Source organism: Pogonomyrmex barbatus, unplaced genomic scaffold, assembly GCF_055798465.1.
Source record: "Pogonomyrmex barbatus isolate J1 unplaced genomic scaffold, ASM5579846v1 scaffold2, whole genome shotgun sequence".
Taxonomy (NCBI): domain Eukaryota; kingdom Metazoa; phylum Arthropoda; class Insecta; order Hymenoptera; family Formicidae; genus Pogonomyrmex; species Pogonomyrmex barbatus.
The window spans coordinates 5,379,806-5,395,804 of NW_028297116.1; the positions used below are offsets into that span (position 1 = coordinate 5,379,806).

General features: G+C 35.9%; 1 protein-coding gene and 2 long non-coding RNA genes across 7 annotated transcripts; 1 reads left to right on the plus strand and 2 right to left on the minus strand.

Moving 5' to 3' along the window:
• Positions 1-120: 120 nt before the first annotated feature.
• LOC105428461 (uncharacterized) lies at positions 121-5,318 on the minus strand. Its single transcript, XR_016139419.1, has 3 exons — positions 5,080-5,318; positions 3,522-3,798; positions 121-3,046 (listed from the first exon to the last, which is right to left on the minus strand). It is a non-coding gene; the product is annotated as an uncharacterized LOC105428461 (long non-coding RNA).
• Positions 1,281-15,497, plus strand: Kua (Plasmanylethanolamine desaturase Kua). 4 transcript variants are annotated; one of them, XM_089077652.1, is made up of 6 exons: positions 5,454-5,639; positions 6,314-6,443; positions 9,994-10,624; positions 11,028-11,239; positions 11,347-11,565; positions 11,741-15,497. In XM_089077652.1, the coding sequence occupies exons 3-6, from the start codon at positions 10,393-10,395 to the stop codon at positions 11,999-12,001; spliced, it is 924 nt and encodes a 307-aa protein (XP_088933778.1). In that variant the 5' UTR covers positions 5,454-5,639; positions 6,314-6,443; positions 9,994-10,392; the 3' UTR covers positions 12,002-15,497. The 4 variants fall into 4 exon arrangements, with proteins under 4 accessions (XP_011639088.1, XP_088933778.1, XP_011639090.1 ...); XM_089077651.1 differs by having other exon boundaries at positions 5,525-6,147; XM_011640786.3 differs by lacking the exons at positions 5,454-5,639; positions 6,314-6,443 and adding an exon at positions 1,281-1,434.
• On the minus strand, positions 7,526-11,153 carry LOC112552704 (uncharacterized). Of its 2 annotated transcripts, none has more exons than XR_016139421.1 (4): positions 11,013-11,153; positions 8,049-8,197; positions 7,797-7,974; positions 7,526-7,727 (listed from the first exon to the last, which is right to left on the minus strand). It is a non-coding gene; the product is annotated as an uncharacterized LOC112552704 (long non-coding RNA). The 2 variants fall into 2 exon arrangements; XR_016139420.1 differs by having other exon boundaries at positions 7,526-7,749.
• Positions 15,498-15,999: the final 502 nt, after the last annotated feature.

Consider the following 15,999-nt stretch of genomic DNA (forward strand, 5'->3'; position numbering starts at 1 on the left):
TTAAATTAAAATATAATTTTTAAAAAATTAGACTAAACAGTTATAACGCGGAACAAAAAGTTTGAACTTAGAAAAAAGTTAAAGTTTATGTTCTAAAAAACAATCGGTTGAAATTAAAAATTAATTTTAACATATTTAATTTCTAATACATGTTACAATCCTAGTTTAACAATCTTTAATTCTTATTTCTAATTAATTACAATCTTGACATACATATCTTATTGTAAATTTTATTTTTTATTTATTGATTCTCGCTAAAAAACTTATTTTTAAAAGTATGTTTGGATTCTTATTTTTATAACTGATCAATAGGAAGAGTACAAGATAGATAAATAGATTATGACACGAGAGAGATCGTAAAATATATATTAGCGCGACTAAAAATGAACTCATTCACATTTATCGATGTCACATCGAAACTTGTTGTCTGCCCCTACGTCGATCTACATGATCTACCGATAATAAACCATGTGCAAGTCCGATTTTAGGCTGCCAAATCGCCCGATCGATATACGTATCACAGCCGTTCATTCAGCTCGCCCGTTGCATAATGTGGGATTTACATAAATAGAGCAGTTTCGTGAATGAAAGCGTCTCGCGACGTCACGATACCAAAACTCAATCGACCCGCCACGTCACCTCTGACAAGATCTTGATCGAATAACACAATCTTCAATTCATTCCTCGCAGATCTCGCACTTCTAGGGTGATGAAGTATCTTATAAAATGCATCGTATCGTAACAGAAAAAAATGTTCTTTTTGCGAGAGAAATTTCCACAAAATTTCGCAACGTTGATGGACAATGTTGATTCTCACATTGATCTTAATCAAATGTAAGTACGTTTTCAATAATATATGAACTTCTTAAGAAATCGATATTTCTAAACGTGGAAAAATTCACAAATCTCAATTTTATAATTTAATAAGATAAAATACGCATTCTCGACTTCGATTACACGCATGGGGTCATGCGGATTACATGCGCCTAGGCTACTACAACATTATTATTAATAAATCCAGCAAGTATATGGCGTTCTGTAAGAGTCTATGGCGCTTCGTAAGAGTTACATCGGGATGCTTCTTTTTGTTAATCGGAGATCCTATTGTTCTGTGTTTACATTCGCCAACAATGCTATGTTGAATCTTCAAATGGACGTACGAATGCGATCGTCGCCGATTCCTTGCAGCACGCAAGCTCGCGGATAAAATATATACCCGGCTCATGCGGACTCATCCGGTGAAAAAACAACTTGCTCGCTCGCTTGTTCATTCGCTCGTTCGCGCGCGCGCGCGCGATACTCAGCATTGTCGCACGCGGCATTGCCTCGTCGCCTTACGCGGACTCTCGTCGGCACGACAATTGGTCGCCACGAAACTGGAAGCGAGGATCTTGAACGTGCTCCCACGCACGCCTGACGTCTGAAGTGTAAATTGTGAGTATGAATCGTCACTCCGCGGACTCGTCTTCACGATCGCGAAAGAAACGATTTTTCTTTTTTTTTTTTTCATTAATAAAAAACACTACTGCGCAGTGTTCACGGGTAATTCTAAATACAAATAATTCTTGCAAGTTCGAGTTGTAAATAAATTCAACTTTAAAATTTATAAATAAATAAACAAATCCAATTAAAATTATATTCCAGTTTTGATTTTTTTACGACGATTTTTACGACATATAAGATGTATAATCTTAAAATATTTTCAATTTTTTATATTTCCTGATTCTGACATTAAGATTATACGGTCTCTTTTATATTGGAATAATTCAATTCATTAAATCTATGGATAATAACGTAACCGTGTTGCGGAAGTTCGTAATTTCCGCAAGGACTTATCATTAGACTATATGATATATTATGATATATTATCTGAATGTTTTGCTCAGAGTCTTATGATACAATTCGCTTGCCGATCACGCTTAACCGATAATGTGGTATGAAAGATAAGCGATGATATGCATAATTTGTGTGATATACATAATTCTTTTTTCGCATGATATACATGAGGTTGCGAGCGATCGGCGATGGAACTTGATCGAAAACGTAATCGCTGATGCGCCAACAAATTAAGCTAGCGATAGGTTTGAGTGAGTGATGTCATCCGTTATTGGTGTGCTAGCCAAAACTGAATAGATAGAACGCGGATTAAATACAGGGAGACGCAGAAGTGAAAGAATGCACCTGAGATCCTCCGAGATCAGAGCCGCCTTCGCGTGACATTCACGAGATATGGATTGATGAATTAATGGTTGTCAAATCTACGAAAAAAAGTTGCAGAAACAAAGCAATACAAAATGTACTCATCCGAAGTACTAGATCGCGTTATCTCTAATCAAATAGTACTATCAGTATGATATACGTTAAAAAAGATAAGTGCAAATCCTTCCTCGCAGATAAGATCACAAGAATTATGCGTATCATATGCAGATACCTCACATTAAATGAAATGAATAACAATTTTCCTTTTCATATGTCAACCTATGATGCGAAGATAATTGCCAATCTATACTTGGAACTAGATAGACCTACTGTGCTTTCTTTTGTCGAGCAATAAAGTAGCAAATGCCGCGGGCGGCTAATGACGTTTCTTAATTTCATGTCGTTGCGATAAATTATTCGTAAGAAAGACCTCGCGGTCTTTAACGATCCGCCTGTCCCAATTCCGCGGAAAGCTAAGCCTTCAAAAAAATAACCGAAACGATAATCGCAAACTCGCAAATGTGGATTGAAGTGGGAAAATATGTATCGCGTGATACCGATGAAAGATGACGATCATCGATTCGATGGGTAGCACGAACAGTCGGCGTATGTGTATGTATAGTAATATCGGTGGAGACACAGAAACGAGTTGGTGCCGTGCGTAAGTCCAATAGGATCTCGTCTTGACCTCGACTTGCTCGAATGGTTACTACAACGTGTAATCATTTGCCGCCTACGTGATTACAAGCGACCGCCACGTGATTACGCGTACACGCTTCATTTACGTTCCGTGAAAAGGATAGATGACTCGGGGCTTATATTTTCGAAGTATCGACTTTTCCTGTGCCTGAAAACAGATCGCGTTCATTATTGTCTTAAAGTGCTTGAGCCTTATAGACTTTTCTAGGCGTAAACACCCTCTCAAAAAAAAAAATATATATATATATATATATATATATATTTGATATTAAAAATTAATTTTAACATATTTAATTTCTAATACATGTTACAATCCTAGTTTAACAACCTTTAATCCTTATTTCTAATTAATTACAATCTTGACATACATATCTTATTGTAAATTTCATTTTTTATTTATTGATTCTCACTAAAAAAACTTATTTTTAAAAGTATGTTTGGATTTTTATAACTGATCAATAGGAAGAGTACAAAATAGATAAACAGATTATAACACGAGAGATATTAATATATATATATATATATATATATATATATATATATATATATATATTCATGTTACAATAATATACATGTTGAAAGGAATATATAGCACAAATACAACGAATATCATTGGGCTTTACCGAGCTTTTATATCTTTCGTCTTTGTAGATCTCACGTAGAAGACGACATCGATTCTTTCGTTCAATCGAAAGTATTTTCTCGTCATCGCAATTCCCATAGATTCACGCGACAATCTTTGCCGGTCACATTTTCGCTTCTGGGAATCGCTTGATCAATATCCACGACTCATTCCATTTAGATCCTTCGAAATTTCATTGGCCCGAGCTGATTCGTGATAAAAGGTCGTTCGTGCAATTCCGATTTTCGCAACTGCTAAATCTGGCGTGGACGTCTCGCCTGAAAAAAGAATTTACGCGCTTTTATCACATCATAATACCACTCTTCCGCTCTTGTACAACGCAATGTATAAGTTTAAATTATAATGGCAGCAGTTACAATTCTCTCTCTCTCTCTCTCTCTCTCTCTCTAGATAGTAGAGTCACACGAGGCAGAACTACACCTTCGACTAAGTACGACGGCGGTGTGTCTCGTAAATAATTAACGCTACGTAAAGAGCCACGTATGCGGGTGAAATCAATCTACGCTCGTTGCGAAATGTTGCAACGACATAAAGGCCCCCGTGTTCCGGACTCGTGTCGGCACTCGCAAATATTGACAGATCACCACGGCCAAGTTCCTCCGCAAGCGAACTGCTATAATATATATTAGAAATCGATTGGCTTTGATAGAAATTACGGAATTCCTCTGTGACCACCGGTCGCCAGTGTCAAGGGGCACGATCGGCTCGCCATCGTTATTGCAGGTGCAACGTAATCCGTCGTGGCCGCAATGTAATCTGGGTCTTTAGTACGAGTTCGTAAGTCGGGGACGAACTCAGTGGGATTCGCCCTCGACAAAGGTCGAGTCGATTCTAAATAAAGTATGAACACCCTGCGAAACACCCACATGTTATAGCCGCCAGACAATCGAGGATACGCACAATCGCTACGCCACGTGATCGAGGGTCCTTTACCTTTTGTCACCTATTTGTTTCGGTTCAAGGACGATTCGCGTATGCATTGTACATGCGTCTTGCTTATATCCCATCTCGCGTTGAAACATACATACGATTCAGAATTGTAAATTCTATCGGAGAATCGTGAGTCCTTTGTTAAGAAGCGTGATATAGATGCGGTTCTTTTTTTTTAAATTATTTTAATAAATTATACGATATATAAATTCGGTGGAATGATATGTAATATTTACATGTATTTAAAAGAGAGGAGAGATTCTACAATTATAATCGACTCAGATAAGATAAGATTAATTGAGATTTTATGTAACTGACTTCTTAGTAGAGTATTAGATATTGAAATAATTAAAGGTTTTAAAAGTTGAGAGCAATTCAGGTTTAGTGGATATAATTAGCGGAATTAATAGGAAACTAAGAAATTCCTAGGAATTTTCTAAATTATAAAATCAATATATAAATAGATATACATATATATTACATCATTAACGATTTCCGATATCTATGAGACTTATTGTCCTTGTAACCATAAAAGGCTTCATTAAATGACCTTACAACGCTGGTTTAATCTCATAATTCTTTTAAGAATTGCATGTAAACACAAATACCTGCAAGGTTTCAAGTTTAGTGGCTGCTCGTATAAACTAACAAATTGGATAGAAATGATAATTTCTGACAAATATCATCTATAAAGGAGTCACTCGATATTTTTCTCTTCCTCTACGGTTTATCGGTAGATTTTACTATTATTGGCAAGCGCAAAGCTCGAGGTGACGTTACAGTTTTTCGTGTGCTCTACCCATTTGAAAATCGGAATAAAAGAAGAGGGCGCGAAGAGGCTTGCGAATCGAGTGAGGCAAATTCAGTTTTCGCGAAGGGGGGGTTAATCCAACAAATGACTAAGAAATTACGGGGCTCGCCGAGACCTCGACGGACGGTCGCACGCGAGGAGCGAGTCAGCCACGAGTACGCGCGTCCCGGCTTACGCACACACACGTACGTCCTCGGGCACCTCGGTACGGGCGGCATCGACGCGTGTACCAGTCGCGCATCGACGGGACGACGCGCATCGACATCGACGAGGCGCGCCGACCGCATGACGGCGCCACGAGAAACGGCGTCGCGACGCTGTCGTCGGGCGGCGCCGATCGTGGAGAAACGTGGCGGGGTATGTAACGTGCGGGTATACGGACGGACGGACGGACGGGCGCAGGCGGGCGGCGGATAACAGACGTGAAAGCAGCAGCGCCTCGGTCGCGTCGCCGACAACGTCGGTATTCCCGGATCGACCTTTTAGTCGCCGCGCGTTTCGCTCTCTCGGTCGCTCTCGCGGCTCCTAGAGAGGCTCTCGCTCGACGAGCCCGGGTGCGAGTACGAGCGCGAGCGTGAGCGCACACGAGCGCTCCTTCCGCGGCTCCTCGCTCCTACCTCCATCTCCTATCGTCTCTCTTTCTCTCCCTTCTCCGATTCTTTTTCTGTCATTCATAATTTTTCGCATTCTCTTCTGTTACTTTCCTCGTCGGCACGCTGGCTCCCGAAAACCACGTCTCGTACATACGTTTTGTTCACGCGGCCTATACCTACTAACTCCTCATCGCTCGGGTCAGCTCCCGGTGAAAAATCTGGTTGCGAGAACCTAGCCTAAGAGAACCCGGCCTTCTATCGGGGAACAGCCGGTGAGCAAAGCGACAGGCGTTTCGCGCGGATGCACGCGTATTCAACGCGATGCCTGTGTGTGTATGTGTGTGTGCGTGTGTCACCGTGCCGGTATAAGATACAAGTCGTCTTCTTCCTCTCGTGTTTGTTGTTACGTCGATTTATCGTTTCTAACCATTCTGCTAGAGATTAATTGAGCTCGACGACGAGACCAATCCTCGCATGGCTGTCGCATTGCGCGTCGGCGATCTTTGTCGACACCCGTCACCATCGAGAAGACGCTTCAAAGCCGATGATAGCAGCAGCCTGCAAGAAGGTACGATGATTTTACTCTGATAAAATAACGTGCGATCAAATTTTTGCGCGAATGTATTTAAATAGTAATTCATCGTCGACTGGATTATCCGTAGCTTTCCAGGGAATTCGCATTTCTTTGGGCAATTATTATTCATAAAAAACATCTATCGGTAATTTGTCTGAATATCTTTGCACATTCACATGCGAGACGACGTACGAGTCGGTTCATAGTATCAGTAGTAGTTGATTGCGTGCCCCAACCCTTTTGAATCCTGTGAGAGAAGAATACGCGCGCGCGCGCGCGCGTGTGTGTGTGTGTGTGTGTGTTAAGATAAATTAGTTTTTTATTTTTAGTTTATTCGTATAGCAGCTAAGTAATCAAAACTTTTATCACAGTTTAATGCCATTTGTTTTATATAATTAGATAGCTTTTATACAGAATTTAACATCCTCGTGTCATAATTGTGGAATTGAATTATATAAATAACCTTTATATAAAGAAACGACGCGTGATAGCATTATATGTGTCCAATACTAATTTTCAACGCGGCAAAATATGCCTTAATTTAATTATAATCCGCCTATTATGAACTCCAACAAGAGAAAATTGTATCATATTTATTATAAATTTCATTTATAATAAATGATATAATTTTCTCTTGTTGAAATTCACAATATTGAGGTGTGTAATCATTTACCATAAATTCTATTTAAACATATCATTGGTAGAATTTATATTTTCACTCATTTTATGTAAATAAATATTATGTAAACTTATTATATTATTTTTAATAGTGATATTCATCGATAGCAATTCATTTGAATCATTTAATTCTTTTCTATTGAAATTCCGATTCTTTTATTGAATGCTCGAGCAGAATACTCAAGCGTGCATCTGTGCATCTATGTATGGTGATGCCCTAAGATCGGACGAATAATATATACAGTGAATCACAAGCGTATTCATTCGCTACTTCGATTAATTTCAAACGATTGATATTTTTTTCAGAGTCCGTATCGAAGAATGTAAGTTTTTTATTTATACATAAATTTTATGAAAAAAATAATAATTTATAGTAAAAGATAAGAAATTAAGTAAAATTAGCATCATAGAGATTTTTATTGGGTACCAAGCATAATTATTACAAGTTACATTCTTCGAAGCTACCTTACTTTTGCTCTAAAGTTTATCAAAGTTTATATTAGATAGAATTTCTAATTAATAGAAAATATATTCCTAAGAATATTACGTCTCTTATAAAAATATCAAGTGCTCGAAGTCAGCTAGATGGGATGGGACAAGCTAGATAGAAAGAATACAAACACTGTTATGACTCATATGACGTATCCGTGTATGAATGCATACACTTACCCATATCGCGAGAGAATTCCTCGCAAAGGCGTGTACACACGTGTATGCGCGTGCTCGCTCGCACGTGCGCCAATATCTCATTTGAATCCTGACGAGATGGACGTGCCATTCCTCTTGCATGAGTCCTGTATATGTATAACATCGCGTGGCGACGTTTCAAACGGCGAGATACGTCCGCCTGCAAATGCCAGTGTGCGTAAATATGTACGAACCTTTGAACCGCAAAAAGTCATATGCACTCATGTAACGTACAATGCGACGAAGATTGCGACTCGCGCGATCAAACAAGATAACTTCAGTCCGTCTCTTCTTTCGTTCTCTTTGATCTCGTTATGAACTGGTCGCGTAGGATCTGTTGCATCAGCAGCAGCGTTTACGACCCTTCTCTGTGTGCGTTTATTCTATAAAGAAAAACTTGAGATTGAGCTGAGAAAAATCTATCTATATTAAATAATATAAAACGATTATCGATTATCGATTAAAAAATATGAACGTTAATAAATATAATAATTTTCTCTTGTTGGAGTTGGAAAATAGTCTTTTTAATATTCCAGTCTTTTTACAAAGTCATAGATGAGGTTTTTTTTTTTTGTAATGTCAGTAAATGTTGGAGGAGAATCATCGTTCAATATATTGAATAATTACATATTATTACCGACAGAAATAACAAACGATGTGGCGGCATTAAAGGAAACGGAGTGAAAAATTTTCTAATTTAATGATACGCGTGTCGCGCAAGTTGACACGCTTCGTCCGGACCAACCGCGATAAGCTGAACGACAAACGTGAGCCGCAAGCCGAGCGTCTACGGCGCGAGGACGTGAATTTCGCGTGCGAATGATGACGATATACGTACGCGATACGCCCCTAGTGGTGTAGAAATTGATCGGTTACGTTGTTGTGCCTGAGAGAGTGCCTTTAACCCTTCGCCTTCGGTTTAATTACCGGCACGCGATTTCTCCTCGCCAGAGAGGAGGCGCATTAAAAAGCCAGCCCATTTCGAAAATCAATTCGAGCGGTAATTTGCACCTACGAGTGACGATGTTCGATCTTCCAAGTATTCGAATCCTTCAAGCGTTACATCTTCTCTTTCATCGTCAGTCCTTTCTCCGAACCATTTTGCTTATCTTCTGATATTCTCGTTACATCATTCGCAAAAGTAAAAATATATATGTTATATATTTTCTTCGCTATATGCATCATTTTCTGGTATTTTGGATGATTTTGAATAAAATTTTGAATAAATTTCGCAAATTCATTTCATAAATGAAAAAGATCAAAGATTATTATTTTTGTTACAGCTTTAAAGTTTCCAATATTAATTTAATAATAAAGTTTCAGATTAAAAATATCAAAATGAAACTTACTTTGTTACTAATTTTGAAAAAATAATTTAATTATATATATATATATTTTTTTTTAATTAGTCTCGTAAATCGGATTTTGATATTTTTATTCAAAGAATCGACTTAGACTTTATTAAAAGGATCCATATACTTCGAAGGAAATATGCTTGGCGTATAGACAAAATGATGTATGAACGGTACTGCGTCATTATAAACGCGTTCTTTCATCTTTGTTATACCGCGTGCTCGCGCATATAAACGCATTTTACACCTACAAATATGTACTTCTCAGTTTCACGTTCGAGAATCGTTAATGTATAGGAATACGAATGGGCACTTTAGCGCGTAGGAAGTCGCGCGAGTGTGAACGTTGTGAACGTCGCGTGAATCCGTGAACAATCACGCGATACTCGCGGAGATATGAAGACATAATGTTCTACGGTTCCGTGCAAATGCGGAATTAACCCACTTTATGATCACGCCGACTAACCAATCTGAAATTGAGTAGAGTCTCCTTTATTTCGGCGTGCTGAGCTCATTTCATTTATTACGATATTACGTAGCCCAATTATTACGATATGCAAATAACTGTTACAAGATGTGTACGGGCTGTGTTACACATTCGATGATAATGGCGTGCAAATCATGTTCGAATCGGCAATATCAATTTAGATAACATCAGTTCCGATGTAAACGCTCCTCGTTAAACGCGATATCGTCGTATCGCTTCTCTCGAGAATCGCAAATTCCTCAGTTAAAGTTTCAGATAGATTACTTCTTTGGAGGGAATGCTTCTTGCCCTTTACACTGAATGTTACGTTGTACTGAATGTTACGTATGTTTTGTTGTAGGTATTTGCTGCGACGTGACCTCCGACCTGAAAAAAAGTATGACCTGAACTGAACAGGTAAACGATTCTAAACTTCTCTCAGGAGTGCGAACTAATAATTCACAATCTCATCGCATGAAATAGAATGAATAACTTTTTACGCGACGGACAGAAAGAGAGAGAGGATCATCTGGAGATAATGATCGTCCTGAAATAACACAACGTGTATACAAAGAAGAAAAACCCTGTTGCCTTCTTTTATCTTTCAACGAATGAAACGGTAGCGTCTCCCGGATGCTGAAAAATCAGGTCTATCAAATTTGATTTCTACCAAACATGCTCGAGTTCTAATAGAGCATGATGGAACATTATCGTTCGTTCGCGTAGACTATTGCATAAGAGTTTTTCGACTGATGAGAACATGGAGGACATAAAAGTACCGAACCTAGGGCAGGCCGCGTCGGCCGCATGTTCCATGGCAACCAATTTCCTAGCGCCGGTAAAGACCGAGCGTCAGATCTACGAAAATTCGATGCTCGAGGATGATCCCAATGCCAACTCGGTGGTACCGACCTCGCAAGAGGACAGAACCGTGCCCAGATGGGGCCCTAATCATAAAGGTGCCCAGGAACTTGCAAATCTATATAGTACAGGTATGTGGACTCGTTTTATATTGCGATCATTTAACATCGAAAACAAAATTGTTCGTCATATTTAAAAACCGTTTCAAAACTATTTGCATAACACTGACAAAATGCCACTATGTTCTCCTTAAAATTTATGACTTGTCAAGAATGTATCTGTTCATACCTTGAAATTTTTGCTCCATCATGAATATAAAGAGAACGTATGTATTCATTAATGTATACAAAAATTTATGTAAGCATATATTCCGTTGAATAAAAGAAACAAATGCGTAACGAGAATAGATCGCGTATTTTAGTGCGTACTGACTTTTAGAAATTCGCTGAAAATGTTTTTAGATATATTACCATTGAACTTCGTTATTTATCGTTACAATAAATTAAAGAAGATAATTACGCTATGTGTTTCCAGGCAAGAGAACACAAGAATGTATCTGTGTGGGGATCTGTATCACTCTCATAGCCGTGAATTCCATATTCGTGCTCATCAGGTTACGACTGGAAAATTTTAGTTCCATAGCAATAGCTGCTCTGTGTGGTATCATCACGGCCGACTTTGGCTCGGGTTTAGTTCATTGGGCCGCGGATACCTGGGGATCCGTCGAACTTCCGATTTTGGGGAAGGTAAATTATGAAAATAATAAAGATGAATTATGAGAATAATAAAAATGAATTTGTTTCAGAATAAATCGTAAATTCCAACTTATAAAGCTCTTGTATTTTCTTTATAGAATTTTCTACGACCATTTCGTGAACATCATATAGATCCTACCAGTATAACGAGACATGATTTCATAGAGACTAACGGCGACAATTTCATGGTCGCGATACCAGTCTTATCTAAACTTACTTGGGACTTTCTCACGTTGCCCGAAGTGGAAATGCAACAGAAATTCGTATGGACGTGCTATTGGTTTCTACTTGCCATTTTTGTAGCAATGACTAATCAGGTGATTTAATTAGAGAAATATAATATCACAGATATTCTTTTACTCCAGTAAAATTACGTTTTAGATTAATAATTTGTATATTCATAATTGTTAAATTAAAAATAATAATATTTGGATGACTTATGCTGCTTTATATTTTGCTATACAATTAAAGAATATATAATATGTTTTGCAGATTCATAAATGGTCGCATACATACTTTGGATTACCTGCTTGGGTTATTTGGCTTCAAGAGCATAGGATCATCTTGCCAAGGAAGCATCACCGGGTGCATCACGTTGCGCCCCATGAGACTTATTTTTGCATCACTACAGGGTGGCTGAACTGGCCTCTAGAGAAACTCCAATTTTGGTACATTTTGGAGGTGATAATCGAGTGGGCTACCGGTTGCAAACCAAGAGCTGATGATCTGAAATGGGCACAAAAACGTTCTTGAGAATTAATAATCGTCCTCCTTTCATTATTGTATATTTTACTATATGATCGAGACATTTAACGTACGGTCAAACGTCGGAAAACACAACCAAACGCAAACATCGAATCACGAAGTAGAGATTAAGTGAAAAAAATTTGTACGGGCAATAGTAAAAAGCTTGTGTATACATGAAATCTTCAATGTTTGAAGATGTTTCGAGTATACATACATACTTGTTTCTTTTCGTACTACGAGGCCTTTTGTGATGACAGGTAGAGTGTGTAAGGACAAATAGCATTATTCGATATGCTTTTAAAGTTTACACGTTTTTAATACGTATGCGCAATAATACGTGTATATATTATATTATACATATATGTATGACAAATAAGGAATAAGTATGGATTCTAGAATCACGCTTACAAAATTGCAATCTGACAAATCTATTGATACTACTATGTCTACGATAACTTCTTTATGTATCGCACAATCATCGCGTATCAAATTGCACAAACCTATAAATTTTATTTTAACACATACACATACAGAGCAATTCGAGAAGTGACCGTGATATTAAAGGCCTAATGCCACAATAAGCTAAAATACCTCATATTTTTTAAAAACATTGATTGCAAATTGTTCTAATGTGTGATTAAATGAATAAAAATAAACACTTAATAATAAACACTTTAAAAAATGATATAATAACACATGATAGATACGCACATCTATGTGTGTATGTACTGTGTAGATATACACATATTGTATATATACACATGTGTGTATATATACACATTTCTGCATGTATGTGCGTATATATGCATGTATATAGCTCGAGTTTTAGTTACATAAACATAATTGAAAATTATGTTGATATTGATTTTATTCATCAGTTTATTTCGTATGCAAAATTGTTAAATGTTTATAAAAAAATCTATTTTTTTAATTTTTTGTTGGAGTTCAACTGTAATTTTTGTCGATATAATTGCTCCAATATTGTTTTACATAAGCAAAAGTATGAATTCCCTGAACCTCCTGAAACATTTGTGTGAGATTAATCAAAATCTACGCTTATAGATAAATCAATCGAAACTAATCAAATTGTCAATTTCGAAATATATATTCGATAGCAAAAATTTTTAAATTTGATTTTTTTTGATTTTTTAATTTATATACTAAAGTTTCTCTAATATCTTATAAAAATAACTTGAAGAAAATGTAAAAAATATTGTACATTGCATTTTGAAAATTTCTTATGTTTTTTATAAAATTAACGAAATTGACAATCTGGTTTTCGATTTCGCATTTTTATAGAGATATTGATTTTATTACTTGGGGCTAAGAATTGTAATATGTTAGATATCTGCCTGCTATATCATTAGCATCTATTCTGTTTGATGACAGAACATTGTGTAATCAAAACGCGTATTGAGTACAAAATATATACAAATCATGCATTGTAAGAATAAATGAGCTACATTTTATTATATATAAAGAAATATCTGAAACGACAATTTAAAACAAGTAATAATGTATATACACGTGTGATGAAACGGAGCAGGAAATATGATTGTCTAACAATGCGCATGTATTAATGAGAAATGTACATTTCGCCACGGAAACGAATGAGTTATTAATATTTTTTTATATATGCGCATGTTCTCTTGCACATCTGACTACACTTCTTAGCTCGCAATATATAATCAAACAATGGAAATTTCAAGGTGCTAAGCATAAGTACAAGCCGTAGGTTCAGGGACCAAAAAAGACAAGATTTGTCGCCCTATATAACGATCTTCTGAACGCTTGATCTAATTTAAGTATGTCGATGCAATTCGCCATATGTATGATGCATCCAAATCGTTTAATATTTTCGCTCATCTGCTTTTTCGCTAATACCAAAGAATTTAACTACATCGCCACGTTCAATGTATATTTTATGTAAAACTTTATCATAATCTATGTTCCTCATACACACAAATCAGTAATAATGTTCCCTTAAGCGAAATAATATTTTTAAGAAGTCGCAGTTAACTGTAATTATTGTATTCATTGTTATTGTTGTTGTTATTGTTATAAGAGATAGAGTATAAAGTTTTAACGAACCTCATTAGGTAAAAAAATCAGGTGAAACTTTCTCCAATCTCATTTACGAGTGATTATTAACATAGAGAATTATTTATTATCTGTGAAGTAAAGAGATAAATTTATTTATTTATTTACATGTACGAGATGTAACATGGATTCCTTTTTTTTTATTTCCTTGAATCCTTTCACACGCGGTATTTTCACGATAAGATAATGTCGGATAGTTAAATAAGTTTAAATCAAACTAAATGCGAGAAAGAAATACTCTATGTAATAACGTAATAACACAACGAAAAAAAACAACGCTACAAAGAAATATGAATTTTAAGTATGAGTGAAAGAATGAGAATGTTTGTCAGGCTGCTGCTAATCAAATGTTAGAAGATTTTAACGAGTAAAAATATAGAACTATTTATGAAACGGTAATAGAAAATTCGGCATCAGATCGCCATCAGATTAATATGCTTATACATTCCAGACCTATATTTGAAAAGCATTCAATAAATCAATTGTTTACTTAGCAATAATGCTGTAAATAGCCATGTATCATATCGAGAATTATTGATTTTAAAGAAATAATTTTGCCTGCTTGTTCTGATATTAATATTAAAATATAATTCAAGCTCAGATCTTATTGTCCAGTAAAATTTTGTCAAGTAAAATTTTGCGGTAAGCAAAAATATGTTTTAATTCCGTTCGTATGTTTTGCCATTTGTAATTCTATAAATTGCGTATAAAGAATAAATTTATATTTCGCTTAAGTATGGCTTTCGCAACAGTTCAAGATGACAAATAATCAGAAGTGCGCCGAATGAAAGTTAAGTGTAATATAAAGAATTTGTAGTTTTAAATGGCATGACCATGCGGCAATATTCGGCAATTAAGATCAGAATTAATCTATCTGACCTTGAATTAAAAACGCAATAGTGAAGCGTAGTGAGAAAAGAAACGCGAATTTATAAAAATAACAATTATTCGTATTTTAAATATTTTATATATGTCCAAAATATTTATACATATATGTTATCGCGCGCGATAAGGCATAGAAAATAATCTGAAAAAATTGTCAAGAAAAATGACGCTCTACTGCTATTTTCATATGATTGTAATCGCGTTCCTTGATTATGATTATATTATATTGTCTCAATCTTTTTACTTAACGATACTTTTTCCTATAAGAGGCCTTGAATATTTTATCAATACTTTATTATTTAATACATTATCGATACTTTATTACTTTGTCAGAGAAAGTTTTGTTTGTGCTCACTTCTTTTCTTTTTTCTCCGTGACTCACCTAAGTCTTAGCACAATTACATAAGTACTAAGAGACATTGTATGAAGCAATCGACTCATCTGCTGCTGCTGCTGTTGTTACTGCTGAAAGTACAAAGAGAATAAAAGACAAAGTCGTCGCTTTTATAAGCCCACATATTATAATGTATTTTATATTCGCATAGCACTTTGCATGTGTTACCTATGCGCATATCTTTTTATAAGTACGCATATTGAACCGCTGATTAATGATGTTTTTATAATAATCTTAGCTTTTTTTTCGAATTATTAATGTGAATTTTTTTCATAACAATCGATGATAAAACATCAGATAAGAATTTGAAATGACATAAGATCAAAACAGGTCACGATTATATTGCCTAAGTACTTTTTTAGCCTAAGTACGACGAACCTATCATTAAGAACTAATTTGAAGTTAACGATTGCAATTAAACAGAAACGTGTGAACAATTTCTATCGCATAGGAAACAAGTGCAACTATTAAAGAATAGACTAAAAATTCATAAACACAAAGTGTAACATTTTAATTTATCTGCACAATTATTCATAAAATGACTATGATGACTTTAGAAAAATTATCAGATCAAAGTTACTGTGTTTTATAAAGAGAGCTTATTATTTTTGTTATGTAGTCATCT